General features: G+C 38.6%; 1 protein-coding gene across 3 annotated transcripts in view; it reads left to right on the forward strand.

The window, feature by feature from the left end:
• LOC131225900 (protein N-terminal glutamine amidohydrolase) overlaps nucleotides 1–10,782 on the forward strand; it is a 42,867-nt gene extending 32,085 nt beyond the window's left edge. For 2 of the 3 annotated variants that reach the window (XM_058221506.1, XM_058221507.1), the window contains exons 4-5: nucleotides 5,366–5,490; nucleotides 9,766–10,296. In XM_058221506.1, coding sequence (XP_058077489.1) covers nucleotides 5,366–5,490; nucleotides 9,766–9,920 — 280 coding nt within the window. In that variant the 3' untranslated portion in view covers nucleotides 9,921–10,296. Of the gene's footprint in view, nucleotides 1–5,365; nucleotides 5,491–9,765; nucleotides 10,297–10,433 lie in introns of those variants that run through there. The other variant, XR_009161607.1, reaches the window with a different exon arrangement.
• Nucleotides 10,783–16,107: the final 5,325 nt, after the last annotated feature.

Below are 16,107 nucleotides of genomic sequence, written 5' to 3' on the forward strand. Positions count from 1 at the left end.
CCAAATCCCAATCTAAGGGTTTCCATTTCGAACCTAAATCTCCAAATCGAACCAAAATTCCCAAGAGATCGCAGATTATTCGCCAGAATTCTCGTTGGTTTTGAAAATTTTCATCCATTCGAAGGAAAAAAGGAAAATGGGAGGTTTTTTCGTACTTGTGGAAGACCGAAACACAACTGTTGTCGATCAATTGATTGGCGCACCGAATTCTTCTTTTGATTAGGTGTACCTCTTCTACAGGTACCGAAATCACCTTCTTACAAAATTTTAATATTTTTTATTTTATTTTTTCGCATTTACAATGCTCTCCCCAAAATTTCTGATACTGCCTTTTTATTAGCGAAATGGAGTTAGGTAGCTACAACGAATTTGTCGCCTGACAACTCTGATTATCGCGAAAACTCTAAAAAATCGCCGATAATTCACCGAAAACTGGTAAAGAAACGAAAAAAGGGGTTTTCAGTGTCGCAACGCTGGCGACACCGATATTATCGACTTTTCGCCGATAACTTAAACACTGCATGCGACTTAAGCTTTTTTCATGAGCGATGTAGCTTTAGGGCTAAGCTACACTACGAAGTGTAACCTACACACCATATAGCGGAGCTATTTAAAACACTGGGTGGGTATGCCCCACCATGCTAACCCTTGCCCTTTGAATTGAGAAGCCACTAACTTGATAAACTAGTCTTCCGACATCCCGTGAAAATCGACCACCCATTCAATGATGTCGAGCCACTCTTGGAGATCATCGTCATGGAGCCCCCCACAAAACTCAAGAATCACGATCTTGATGCCAAGATTGATCTGTCGGCTTGCTCCCACATTTTTCTCCTACAATCTTCCTTTTCATACTTCCCATGCAAAGGCATGAGGTGGTAAGAGGAAGCATTCTAATCATCCGATGTTTCTAGATCCATGCTTCATACAAAATGACGGTGAGACGCATCCATGGTGTTGCACTAACACTTTGAGTTGTCATTGTAGATGCTTGATCTCCTCATTACAAGTATGTACCAAGACATCTTCTTGTATGTGCCCACGATCCCTCGTCGACGTGGGGAATTTGGGCTTCCCTTGATGCCCTCATACATGTTGGGTATGCCTCCACTATGCCAATCCTCACCCCATGAAACAAGAGACCACTAACTTGATAAACCAACGTTTAAATATCCCATGGAAATTGACCACCCATTCTGTGACATCAAGCCACTCTTTGATATCATCGACACGGACTCCCCCATAGAACTCCAGAATCATGATCTTGATGCTGAGATCAATTTGATCGGCTTCCTCCTATATTGGTCTCCTATGATCTCCCTTCTCATACTCCCTATGCAAAGGCATGTGTTCGGTGAGAGGAAGCACCCAAATCATTCTTTTTTTTTTTTTTTTGATCCACGATTGTTACAAAATCACGGTGAACTGCATGCACTATGCTGGACTAACGCTTCGAGTTTTTGTCGATCTCCTCGTCACGAGAATCTACAACGACCTCTTCTTGCTGTGTGGCGACCCCACACTTCCTCTTTTGAGGTACCATTGCACGATCCTGTGCAAATGTCAAGAGAGTCTGCAATCTCAATAATCCACACGTTACTACACACATCGCATTGAACACTTCTTGCTTCCTCCCACGAACCATTGACAGTCCTTGCTCGCCTAGTTAGCATAGCTTCTATGAAATCACCGCTCCCTTCTAATAGCTTGAACATGGAATTCGGCCAAATTCCTACTTTGGTGCCACTAGTGTACAAAATTTTGCTGAAATTATCAAAAGTATAGCGACAATTTCGTTGTCAGGTTATCATCTCCCTTCTAGAAATCAGCGACTTCTTGCTGATATTTTCAATATTCTCGAGATTTTGAGTTGTCACCGACGACAGTAACTCTAATTGAACCACTGTTCACACCTAACATGAGGGCGAGATTGTCGTTCGACATTTTTTCTTCGCTGGTCGTCACACCAGCTCGAAAACAAACATGCTGTTTGCGTAAATAGCATTTAAAAGAAAAGAAAAACGAGAAAGGAGGGGATTTCATCGGAAGCTCCTCCTCTTCTTCTTCCTTTGCAACGACTCTGTGTGTGTGTGTGTGTGTGTGTGTGTGTGTGTGTGTGTGTGTGTGTGTTGTTTAGAATAAATGAGCATGAGAAGGCTCTCTCTCTCTCTCTCTCTCTCTCTCTCTCAATAATAAGCCTGAAACAGGCTCTGTTTTCTCACATTTTTAATAAATGAGCATGAAAAAGGCTGTTGTCTGTATCAATAAAATGAGCATGAAAACGGCTTATATGATACCCAGGCTGTGTATGATGCTTGATACGCTGACACTCAAAAATTGTACACGTGGCATATATATTAACCACTGATTCGTGGACACTTGCTAAAAAAATAAAATCTGTTTAATATTTTTGAAAATTAAAATAAAAATCTGTTGGGTGGATGGATGAATGGGATGGGTGGATGGTTGGATGGATAGATGGGATGGATGGATGGATGTTTGGATGATTGGATGGAATGGATGGATAGATGGGATGGATGGATTTTTGGATGGGATGGTTGGATAGTTGGATGGATGCGATGCTTGGATGGTTGGATGGATGGATATATGGATGGGATGATTGGTTGGTTGGTGGATGGTTGGATGGATGGGATGGATGGATGGTTGGATCATCATGCGTATTTATTCTGTTTATATACTAATTTTGCATGGATGTATAATGTATGAATGCATTATGCATGTTTGTTTGCTTGTTAATTGATTTAATGAGATTTAGGTGATTGTTGTGTTACTTTTGGAATGATTTCTTACAACAACACATGCTTTTAGCCACCATAAAAGGAAACTTATTACGTATGCATTCTTTTTGCAAAATTTTAATTCCTAAAATGCAAATATGTGTATTTTTGCATCTCCTGAAGTTTCTCGTAAAAATTCCACTCTTTTCCCCATGTTTCCCAAATGTTTCCCCACATTTCCGGTTACTGGCGATATTATCGGTGATAATGATATTTTATTTGTATCCCCAACCAGTGAAACTTGTAGCGATTATGATACTTTGAACATTGGGTGCCACCTAACATACCCTCGAATTGACGATTTTGATAGAATCTAGACATTCAAAATGCACTGGAAAGTAAGGAGCATTGAGGATCTTAATGTTCTTGAATTGCAACTTGTCAATCCAAACACCTCCAAACACACAAGGCAAAAGACTCAACTTTGTTCTCTCAAATTGTATTTCGTTACAATCTTCTAAAAACTACATTGCAATGCTTATTACAAGGTATTTAATGACGTCTTAAAACAAACTCCTAAAGTATTTTAAATAGCGTTAGCTACGTAGTGTAGCTTAGATTCAGATTACATAGCTCATGAAAATGGCATAAGTCATGTGCATCCTATGTTACATATTAAATAGCATATGCTATGCGCTCAAGGTATTGAATAATGATAGCAGTGGCCATAATAGCCACCATCATTATTGTTATGATACGGCCATTACAGCCTTTTGTTTTTGTTTTTTAAAATGTAACTCCCATTATGAGCCATTTTTTCCGTAAATGACTATTACGATCTTGTAACGCATAATGATATCCACTGTTACCATTGCGTAATGGTTTTCAGATACCATGAAGGTACTATGTAGCTTATGCCATACACTACATAGCTTATATAGTACATGTTATTTTTGACTTAAACATTTAAGGGACGGATTCCTCTAGTTGTCCTATGAGAAGGTTAGTAACGAGTATTGACACAATAGGCACTAGCCAACAGAGGTGTGTTTCATGGATCTTAGTACCGCAAATTCCAAGACCAGAGTAGCAGATTAGACAATCCATGAAACATTAAGTGGTCATCTTGTATGTGGGAACCAACGGCAAGTTGGGATGGAAGGTCTCCACCATCGGGTTGTTGGTGCCTTTCCCTCCACCGCGTGAGTGTGAGTGTTCACGGATTCAGGTTCTTGTGTTTAGGCCTGGTTGAACACCAGCATTAGAGGATGATAGCATCGAGTCTTTGATCTCGAAGAAGATCCATCGTGCTTGGATTACATTGACTTGATCATGTGCTAGCTTTGACTAATTCTTACACCCGAGGATGATTGAGGAGTATGAGCTATTGGTGTTTTGTACTTTGGCTCACCCTGTGATGTTTCATTACTGCCTGACAAACGGGTGTAGTTGGGTACATATATCAAGGTTGTGGCCGTTGTCCATATGTTCCAACATGGGAGCTGGTTCCTTGGGAACTTGTTAGTGGCTTAGATCTTAGTGATTGGACAGTCCATTAAGTGGTTTTCTAACTGGGTCTTGATAATTAAAATGTCTTGAATGATAAATCGAAGTATTTTAACCATTGAACTTTTATTATTATTATTATTATTATTATTATTATTATTATATTTTATTTAAAACTGTTAAAAAGTGTTTTAACATGCTTGATGGATATCTGATGGTTGAGATCTTGTGGCCCACCTCTTTGTCCAGCATGGAATTATGGTCAAGAGTGGATGCCATTGGACAGTAGAGGGATTGGGTCAATTTGCATACATGAGACAGGAATACAAACCTTTTATGTAATGGGGCATACTGAAGTCTGTGGGGGATGAGGAGCGTTGTTATGGTGTTTTCCTTTGAAACCCAAAGCCTTCCTCATAAATAGATCATATCCCAAGGCAAAGAGATAGAGAGAAAAGAGAAGAAGAGATAGAGAAAAACTTCTCCCCATATCCTTCATCACACGTGTGAATATCTGGGGATCCACATGTGATGGCTCTTAGATGCGCGCACCTCACCTCAGCCGTACCTCGGGGTGTGTACTGGCCTCTCCACTCTCTGCCCCCTAGCATAGATCAGGGAGAGACCTCTTGTGTGTTGGAGGATCAGCATCTGACTTCTACAGCGATCATAGGACACAAAACTGAAGTAACATCCTTGTCATTGCTCTGTGTGTTTTTGGAACTTGATTGTATTTAGATGGGAATCCTAAATTAAATTCTAAAATCTGGAATTTTCGCAAAGTTTTACACTTCCGTGTCTTTCAAAATTTTCCAACACATACATGCATTGATAAGGATACTGTGAACACTAGTGCCAATACTCTGCATGATGATATGTTTTGAATAATCCTTCTTGGATTAATGTATCATTTTGTTGTTAAAAATTATTTTGCAACTGATTCCTATGGAAAGCTGCATTGTACATGCCTTCAAACATATTTCAGTCTGTACAGCATCTTGAACAGCTCAATTTTTTTGTAACTTGTGTGTGTGTGTGTGTGTGTGTGTGTGTGTGTGTGTGTGTGTGTGTGTTATGCTGTTTCAGATTTTCATCACAAGAACTTGCTTCACTATATGCAGGCTTTTCCGAGTGGTACATGCTCCAATCTTCCTTCGTTGCTTTGCATCTGATAGACGACACATGAAGAATCCTGATGGAAACTGGATTTCTCCACCACCTGCATATGAACCCATTGTTGCTGATGGTAAGTACTCGGAAGCATTTTTCTTTTTATCCTGTACTCACAAATGCATGCCTTTCCTTTCCAATTTAGATATCAAGTTGTTACTTTTTTGCAGTTAACGTATCCATTGAAAGAAGTGAAATGACTTAGTTCGATATTTTTTTTTGTCTAAGGCTTGTTTTAGTATAATTACAATTTGTATGTATGACTTCTTGTTAGTAATGTTTAATGTAAAAAATATTCATTTGATTGATAAAAACAATTCTTTTAAGAAGGAACACTGCCAAGAATGAATAAGCAACCTGAAGACCACAACCTAGATGCTGAATTTTTCATGAGGAATTTTCGGAGTGTGATGCTTCAGGATGTGAAGTCTCTTGATGTGGGAGTCTGTAGAAGTGGGCTTCATAGTTTGATGATATGGGCTATTGATATGATGGGCTTACTGTTGATGGACATGCACTCAAATCTCGTAGATCGGAAATTCCTAGCCCTTTTATCTGCCTTCAAATAAAGGCTAGAGAAGAACACTGCAACAGACTGGAAAAATGGTGGAAGATTGAAAGGTTATGATAATCTGCAACCAACTTGTTGCCTTGTCAATGACAGTCGATATTTTGATCCAACTGATAGATTCCAGTGAATTAATCTTCCCAAGATATAGTTTCTGATCTTCACAAGATAATAGTTTCTGATCTTCACTGCAACTTTCTTATGAGGTATGAAGAAAAAAGGGACCTCTATAAATGCGTGATTGTATGAAGTTCAATTGCTAAGAAACAAGAAGATGGTTATTGCCTCCAGTCCGTCATGTTTTGGAGGAGCGAAATAATGGCAGAAATCTTTGCTTCAGCCTCACTTCCATTTCTTCCAGTTGCTCACGGTAGGAAGGCCACAACTGCAAGTTGAAGGCCACAACTGCAAGTTTTCTTCATGAATGTACCACCAATCTTGTGTCACACCCTCAAGTTTCAAGGCTTCAAAATGCAACTTGAAGGCTTCATTGATGACTTCAGCCAGTTGTTGAAAGTCTTGGGATCCAGGATAGCATAATAATCCAGGATCTCAATCTTCACTGCTTGGTGGGATCATTGGTGTGAAGACTTCGTCCTTCCTCGGGATATTTGAATAATCTTGTCAAGGTGGAATTGGTTCCCCTGGATCCAATCACATTCTCTGGTAACGAGGTTGTTGGACTCCTAGGTTTATTTTATGTTCGTCATTGTAGTCCTTATTCAATCCAAATTGCATGGAGTGGACATTCCCTGATTTTATATTTACCTCAGGGTTGTTGCTAGATGATTGAGGGTCAGCATTATTCCTCTTACTGACCTCTTCTGTAGCAGTCACCCAACTTGCTAGAGCATGAAACTGATCTTGTTAATGTTTCTAATTTATTTGATTTGCTTATTTACTCTGTGTAAATTTCCTGACAGATCATTCAGGTCCTCTTCTGTCATCTCACTATTATAGATAGTTCTGCTTCTCATGCACATGCACTGGGAGCTTTGAATGTAGATAGTGAATCTGTCTGTCAAGCGGTCATGGATTGCCAATCTTTCCTGAAGATTGCGGAAGAAAAAAACACCAGTCTAAACTCTGGGGCAGATCCGAGCCGCGATTTAATCATATGGATCTATTGATCCGCTATATGGACCGCATGAATGTTGATCTTCAAGTCGGGACAAATCTCACCATTGATTGGGTCATGGATAAATGGATTCACTATATGGGCATCATATGAATGCTGATCTTTAATTCGGGACAGACCCGACTTATATGGACAACATATGGATGCTGATCTTCGATTTAGGGCATCTGACTGTCGATTTGATACAAGAAACTAAATTTGCTACGTGGACAACCTATGGATGATGATCTTCAATCCAGGATATAACCAACTGTCAATTGGATAGGATGGACTGAGTATCAGTTGTCACACCCATTGTGGTTTAAGATGGTTGGATGGGCTGCATTTAGAGTTAGGGCTCTAGATCTGAAAACTTAGATGTGAACCAGGTTTTTAAGACTCCCGAGCCAACCTGAACTCTGTAGTCTTAACCATGATCTTCAATCCGGTGAGCCTGACTCAACAAATACTAACTACAATGTGAACAGTGAAGATTGGTGTTTTAAACCGCTTACGCTATTTAGAGTGTAGCTATGTTTTAGACAGATTACACTCTGTAGAGTATAGCTATGTTTTAGACAGCTTATGCTCTGTAGAGTGTAGAGCGTGGCTTAGCCTTAATGCTAGATTTGAGTCACATGTAGCCTATATTACACACTAATTTGCACGATCTAGACACTACATAGCCTACGCTACATGGCATGTAGCTTACGCTAAGAGTTATGTTTCATCAAAGCATTAAAACTAATTAATGTTTTCAATGATTTGTTAAAGTTTATATTTCAATAAAAATTAGTTAAATCTTTTCATTGATTTTAGTAAAATAATATAAGTAGCAATATTAAATCAATTTCTCTGCCCTTTCTTTATCTTTAATGTAATCTTTGCTCTATTTTTTCCTATTATTATTGGTTGTGTTTGGTTGCATTAAATATCATGACATTTCATTATTAATCAGTTTAATCTGGTGCAAAATGTCATGAAATTTCATGATTTGGTGCAACCAAGTGCAACCTTAATTAAAAATCTAGAAGTAGCGTGTCGTGTAAGCTACACACTATGTAGCTTATGCCTCTTGTTATGCCTCATGATTTAGTGGGGTGAGCGTTATGCTACATTCTATTTTCTATTTAAAACATTGGTGAATATCTTACTTCAGATTGTTTCCAGAGTGAGAGAAGTGGGTCACTAGGGTTTTTTTTGGGAAACTACGGCTAGTGTCCTTTGGTAATAGGAAGAGGGAAGGTCAAGGATAGGGTTTTGTGGATGGATTTTGAGATGGGAATAGCAGTGATGAGGGTTTATGGATTTTGAGATGAGAATGGGAGGGCTGGGTAGATTTTTTTTATTTTTTATTTAAATCGATTTGGGTTTGGGATGGGTTTTGAGAGTGGAATGAGGGATGAAATAATTAGAAAAAGAAGGGAAGAGGAACAGGATAAGATTAAGGGAGTTGCCTAAGTTCCTAAGGAACTAGCTCTTACTCTTACTAGGGTGGCAAACTCTCAGGAGTTTCAACACCCGGTCAAGGGTTCGAGTATCCATATGTGGTGAAATTCCAATAGCGTGAGTGTGTGGGGGTGTGTGGGCATGTGTAAAAATAAAAAAATAAAAAAAAATGCATCGTAAATGCGATGTGAATAGTGTTTTTATTTTTTATTTTTTATTTTATTTAAAGGAACTAGCTCTGACACCACTTTGGGACAGCCTGAGCATGTTTGGGTATCAAGTATTCCATGGAAATCAATCCAAATGGAAAATGGTTTCACTTTAATGTGATAGTTTGGGATGTTTGGATGGTCATAAAAAGGGTGGATTCAATAAAGTAATCATTCGATTTTTCCATAGTTAGGATTTTTGGCACAAGAAACTAGATGCCTTTGTCTAATGGATATGAGAATTCTAGTTGTTATCAATATAGTAACCTAAAATTGGAATCGAATTTTTAATAGTGCTCCTTGCTTATGTTACAACCTTGAAGTTTTTCTTCTTCTTCTTCTTCTTTGTCAGCATTTTCTTCTTCTTCCTCCTTTTCCATTACCTGACTTTTTGTTTTAATCACATGCACTCACACACCCCACGCATGCCCGCCACTCACACCACAATGGGTACTCGAACCCATGACCTCATGTTGAAGCTCTCGTGAGTCTACCACTGAGCCATAGGGTTGCAGGCATTCCATTACCTTACTTAAACAAATAAACAAAAGAAGAAAAAAAGGGCATGTCAGCTAAACTCTGAAGGTTATCATGCATGTGATGTGGGGTCCCACTGCGATCAAAAGAACCCAGGCTTAGTGTCTCATGAGAAATTCTTGGTTGCAGCAGTTGTCTCCTACATGCTTTTGTTAACAATTATGTTTACACCAATTAATCGGTTCGATTATCTATGTACTATTCCTTTTTCTTAAACTTCCTTCATGTATGATTTGGTATTATGATATGTCTGTCAGTCTTTACATGAAAATGGCCTTTTGTATTGCACAAACCCACATGGATTTCAATCGCGCAGTTTCTGATCATTTAGTGGTCATGTCTACACTTCATCAGGAATCTCTACTGGTGATTGAAAATCACATGAATTTCTGAAATACAAGCAGGCCTAAGTATGAGATGTTATAAAGTCATCATCCAATTTTCCGCTCTCTCACTTGTCTGGTTCTGTAGATGGGACTGTGAACAACCTGGATGAGTATATTCAGATGCATGCCAGAGATGTGACTACAAATTTGGGAGATTTGGTCCATGGGCTTTTCTCTGAAAAATTGGGCGTGGTGGTAAATGAAGCAGAGTTGTTGGACTTGTTTTCCCAAGTTCCTTGATGATTGGCGTTCATCGCATCCATGAAGATCATCATTTTGCATTTTCTAATCAAATCCAACAAGACTTAAAAAGGACCATTGAGTTGTCTTGCTGATCGATAAAATCTGCTCAGGAGATGATTAATATGCCCAGGTAGATAATTATTTTCTGTTCTTATTCTGCAAGTTACCTAGGTAGTGTGCCATGGGTATGGCATTTACACTGTAAAATGAAACTTCAGACATGAGTCCAACATCCATTTTACTCCATCGGATATAAGATGTACTAATTGCAGGGTAGCTTTGCATCTTCTTCTATTGAACATTTTGTGACATTGAAGTCCTTTTCCGGACGCTCGCGATGATTTTCTCTATAGAGGGAGAAGATTATTATTCATAGCTTTGACAGACCTAGCAAGAAACAATGTCGTTCTTTGAGATTGCTGTATTTATTATTGTTGGTATCTAAATAATTTCTCTATAATTATTATTTATAAGAAGTATGCATGCATGTTTACCATGTTACATGTAAAGAGAATGATGCAGACATCAGTGGTGCACCCATTAGAGTGTATCAGAGGAGGAGGTGTCGCCGATAGAGTACCAGAGTGGAGGAGTTGATGTGGATGGACACTAGGTCTATCTGACTTATTTTTTTATGCGCTACGAGTGCAGGAGCCGCATGACCGCACCCTGACCGCAGGCCCATGGGGCGGATTTCATACCTTGTTGCGTGGGTTTTTTTTATTTTTAGGCGTCTTTTTGTTCTTTTCTTTATTTTTAGGGGCTTTAGTGCACTTTTTATTTTTTCCGTGGCTTATATATATACTATGAGAAACCTTATTTTATTATGGGATGAATGAGAATTCGTATGCTTTCTTTTTTTTTTACCAAAGAGATTGGGATTTCAGGATTGGCCCTTGGGTGTTGATGATTACACTCCAGTTTTCGATTTTCCTTCTTTCTAGATCTTTGAGGTGCAGGAAAATTTAAGAATCGGCCGTCTTCCTTTTCTTTGATGACCTATAATCCGTACTCCCTTTAATTTCGAACCCATCTCTTGTTTATCCATTTCGTTCATCTCTGGATATTCCCTTTTGGTTTAAACGGAAAAGATTGATGACTAGTTAGAAGAATCGGATCCAAACTTGACTGTGGACTGGCTTTTGCTAAATCTGAGATATCCTTATATCCCCAGGTCCTCTTTTTTTTTACTGTTCACATGATTTATGCTAAGGGGCATGATCATGATGGAATGATTTCATCTCTGAGTTGAGATTTGCTTAATCCACTTGATTGAACACAGTTAGTTGATTAATTTTATTATTTGAATATTTTCAACCTGATTATACATGCATATAGGGTTAGGCTATCGTATGTCCCTACATCAGAGAAAGTGGGTAAGTTTGTCACTTTAAGATATTTTGGTACTGACCATCAAGTGTGTCCCATGTTAACCTAAAGTTATCAAAGAATTGCCTGAAAATGACCATTTTTGTTGGTTTGTCTCAACAATTCATCGGAGCAGAGAGGTCAAGAAGGATTTGCTCATAGAATTAGGGATCATTGAATGAAATGAAGATGGGCTTCCGGAGTTTTACGTGATCATAGCATAACAATTAAACTGAAAAGAGATTTTATAGGATTGGTATAAGACTATGCTTCGTGGGACTGAATGTTAGTTAGTTAAGGAACAACACATTCACAGGATGAGTTTAGCTAAATGAGGATGTTGAGATGGATAAATGGCAAGGAAGGAAGGGTAGATTAGAAATGAATGCATGCCAGGAAACTTAGGTGTAGCACCAACAGTCAATAAGATGGTGGAAAGTAGACATGGATGGTTTGGCCATGTGCAATGGGACCCAAGAACTGCATTGGTTAGGAATGAGTTGGGACCAAGAAGCATTGCCCAATTAGTTTGGACAATGCTTAGATGATGATGATGATGAAACTGAATGCAACCTCTATCCAGTTCAGGAAAGAAGCTAATAAAGAATTAATTACCTACACGCAAGGTACCATACCAAGTTTCCTGTCAGCATACCACTTGTGCTGGATATTAGAAGAATGGAAATGGTGGGCCCACCGTGAAGATCCTCTAGCAAAAAAATCAGGCTGGTCTGCTTCTCAGGTGGGCCATACCTTTGGAATCAAGGGACAACCATAGGTCTGAACCAATGTGTCAGTGTGGCCCACCTAGTGATCTGATTAACTCAATTGTTGAGACGGGTGATCATGATGGTGGGGCCTATCATTTTCATGGTACTGATTTCCCTATCAAGTGGCATGTGGGAAGGAAAGATGTTGAGGTACCACAAGTTGGGGTGTTGTTGCCTGTTGGTGATCATTTCCCTAGCCAATAATAATACGTTAAAAGGAAAAAGTTGGAAGCTTGTTGGTAATATCCTTCAATTGAGATTTAAGAAAGAAAATTTTCAGATTTTTTATTGCGAGTCTGGGTGCCCCAAAAAGGTGGGGGTGGTGCTTTTCCATTGAAATTATTATATCCATGGTTGGGTTGGAATTTAAACACAAGGGATGTTGGTTTTGTCTGAAAAAGAGGAACTGAACTGTATGATAGAGCCCATTCCACCAAGGAACTTACATTGTGTTGTGACTTGGCTACATCAGACGGCATTTTAAAAAAATCTGCCACATGGGGCTTATAACTGATAGGTATATAGAAATGATCTAGATGTAAAATTTTCAGCAAACATGATTGAGTATTTTGGTGTCAGAACTCTCAGTACTTATAGGATTATATAGAAAGTCTAAGATACAGTGTTTGTTTGGACAATTTTTAAGTAATTGCTCTATGATTTATATTCATAGAAAAAAAAAAAAAACAAATTTTTTATTGATAAGTTGACACTACCAATTCGATAGTTCATTTATAATAGTCAAGGTAAGTTTTATTTATTTTTATACCTCTAAGGTGCGTTTAGTTGCTACAAATACTGTGAGATTTCATGATTAAGCAGTCTAATTTGGTGCAAAATATCATGATATTTCATGAAATTTGGTGCAACCAAACACGACTTTAAATAATATTCTTTTTGAGCATGTTTTTCCATCAATATCAATGTGATAAAAGCTCTGTAACCCACATGTGTTTCTCCACACATACATGCAGACGATGACATGGACAAACATTATGCTGGCAAGGTGGGCCAATGTTAAACAACATGCATTGTTAGTACCTAATTTGAGTTAAAACCTGCTGGAGGATCTTCTGAAATAAAGAAAGTGTCCATGGAATTGCTGTTTAGGGGAGGAAAGTCTAAGCGTCATCAGAAGAACAACTAACACCCTACGAAAGGAAATAAGAGCCGTAATACACCTTAGAGAAGATGATTATGAATGTTAGATCTTGACCCTAATCTTGATGAATTGGATGGTTGTGATGGCTTGGGTTGATGTGTTGGTTAGGCTTGATGGTTAAGATGGGGTGACTGGTCGGGACTGGTTGGATGCTCTTCACTTTCTTCTCTCTCTCTCTCTCTCATAGAGAATCATGAATCCCTTCAAATTAAGGGGTGTGAGGGTATTTATAGGCAGACTAATAGTATTTTTTTACAAATAATGGGAAGTTTATGGGCAAAAATGCCACACAGCACAGTTTAAGTTGTTGTTGGACGTAGGGCTGTAAATGAACCGAGCTAGCTCGATTAGCTCGCTCGACTCGACTCGACTCGAAAAAGCTCGATTTGACTCGGTTCGAAACTGAGTTCCAGCCGAGTCGATCTGATTTTTTGAGCTAGAAAAAATTTCGAACCAAGTTCGAACTTGTCCGAGCTCGACTCGACTCGGATCGAACCCCAACTTGAATTGAACTCGGATTAAACAGTTCTGTGACTCAGTTTCTTTGATATTGATGTTGCTCACCAAGTGTTTGATGAAATGACTCAACGAAGTGTCAGCTAGTGGCAATGAAGGTATGTATATGAAACAAATATCCTTTTTTCTTAATTTTGATGTTACTTGCAAGGTCTTTGACGAAATACCTATAAACAGCTGCATGTTTTACATACAGTAAGAAATTGAAAGTGCACTCCATGTGTTTGTGAAAATACTGCACATGCTCGATCTTGACTCAAACTCGGCTCAAACTGGCCCGAGCTGTTGATAGAACCAAGCCGGCCAGTCAAGCTCGAGGACCGAGCTTAGCCGAGTCGAGTTGTGCCAAGCTCGACTCGGTTCAACTCATGTACACCTTTAGTTGGACGCATGGAACCCATTGATTGACTAAAGAGGTTGTTAAACTAATAATTTCACCCTGAATAAGGGGTAAAAAGTGATTGAGAATCCAATGAAATTGGATTTCCTCTAGTGCTTAGAGTTGCCCGAATCTCAATCAACTTAGCTCAGGGATCCACGTATAACATTCAAGAAGCTTAGTTGACTTTTGCTAGGGCAGAGGAAAGTAGATTCCACTACTAACCTACCCTCGATTCCGTACAAGCCACTTGCCCTGTTTAGTCTCAGGTGCCCCTTGGCAACTTCTGATTGGTTGAAAGATGCTAATGGATTTTGAATTTCCTCGAGCATATGATAGTCAATTTACCTAATTTTGACTGTTCGAATGATCCTAGAGAGCCACTATGTCTATTTGGATTGGGTTATCCGGCTATTTAGTGTACTATTGGGGGTAAACGGATGCCTAATAAGGTTTTTTTTTGGCTATTGGTTTCCTTAAAGTTGCGGTTTCAGGTTATCTTTGATTTACGATTTAGTTCCACATGCTTGTTCATCAGGATGGGGTGTCTAAAATTGTTTTAAAAGCCATTTTGGGCAAGATTCCTAACTTAAGCATCCCAAAATGAAAAATAAACTATAAGGCGTTTTGGGTGGATAACAGCACCTTCAATGGAGGGAATTTGATACCATTCAAGCAAATTTTTTTTTTTTTCGATTTTAATGGCTACAGGGTAGAGTAATCCATGGATGGGATCAGATATGTCCTTATCAATGTAGTATTAGGTAAAATTAGCCCAGGCTTCACTTAGTATTATTATTATTATTTTTAAAACAATGATGCGCTCTGGTAGAATGTGATGTTTGATGTGCATGCATTTAGGCATTGTGCATGTGGCATATAAGTAATTCAAACTAAGTTGTCCAACTTCTCGTCTCTAATTTAGATCCATCATAAACAGAAATTACGATGATTTGATTACCTAGCTGCCTCATGGGTGGACATTTAGGATGTGTCTGGTTGCACCAAATACCATGAAATTTTGTAATATTTGGTGGAACCAATCACCATTATGTTAGAAATAGGTTAGGCATGTTTGATCATTCTGATTTTCGAGATGATTATCTATATGCAGTGCCCCACAGTTACACAATTTCATTTGAGGTACCACGCGTACAATTTCCCAGTGCCTGTGTATCAACCATCACACGGCCAGAGCATGAAAAAAATATTCCCCATATACAGTAAGGATCCTTATTTCAGAAGAATAAACAACAAAGGAAAAAGCTCAATAACTTCAACTTGCCATCTGAATAAATTCGCCTTTGATATTAGATTTTGGTTGATAGGCACGCTTCTTTTGGCTAATGTTTGGCAGCACAATCAAATTGAGTTCAGAAAATTATGGTTGATGAGGAAATTATAAAAGCACATGCTTTCACCATCCATCAACATGGGATCATAGATGTAATGGATTTCAAAATTCACTAGAAATCTTGTTCTATTTCTTGCTGGGATTGGAAGGTCAAATACATGAATTAATTTAATCATTCTCATTGATTTCAAACACTAAATATAATTTATATCCCACCAAATGCAATTTCATACTATGTATTCGTACCAACCAAACACACCCAACAACCTGATTTTTTATGGAGATCATATTTAAAGATGGATCCACCTGGTGGACAGCTGGGATATTTCATTTGTATGCCGCGGTGGCGTGTGGTGGTGTGCACTAAATGGTGTTCCTTGCCACTAGTGTGGGCTAAGCAAGTCCTTTACAATGCCATAGTAGATGTATTCATCTCATGCAAGCAAATGATATAGGGACTGATTGGACGTAGGAGATTAAGTCAGTTTATAATTTTGGAAATTCATTAAAGGCCATCTCCATGAAATTGGAAATTCATTATTTATCAAACTGTTATTTGAGTTTCAACTTATCAAATTCATAGTTTTCTAGATTTGTTGTTTGGTTGGCCTAATATTTTTTACATTTTAAGAGAG

The sequence above is a fragment of the Magnolia sinica genome, chromosome 14 (assembly GCF_029962835.1).
Source record: "Magnolia sinica isolate HGM2019 chromosome 14, MsV1, whole genome shotgun sequence".
In the NCBI taxonomy this organism is placed as follows: Eukaryota; Viridiplantae; Streptophyta; class Magnoliopsida; order Magnoliales; family Magnoliaceae; genus Magnolia; species Magnolia sinica.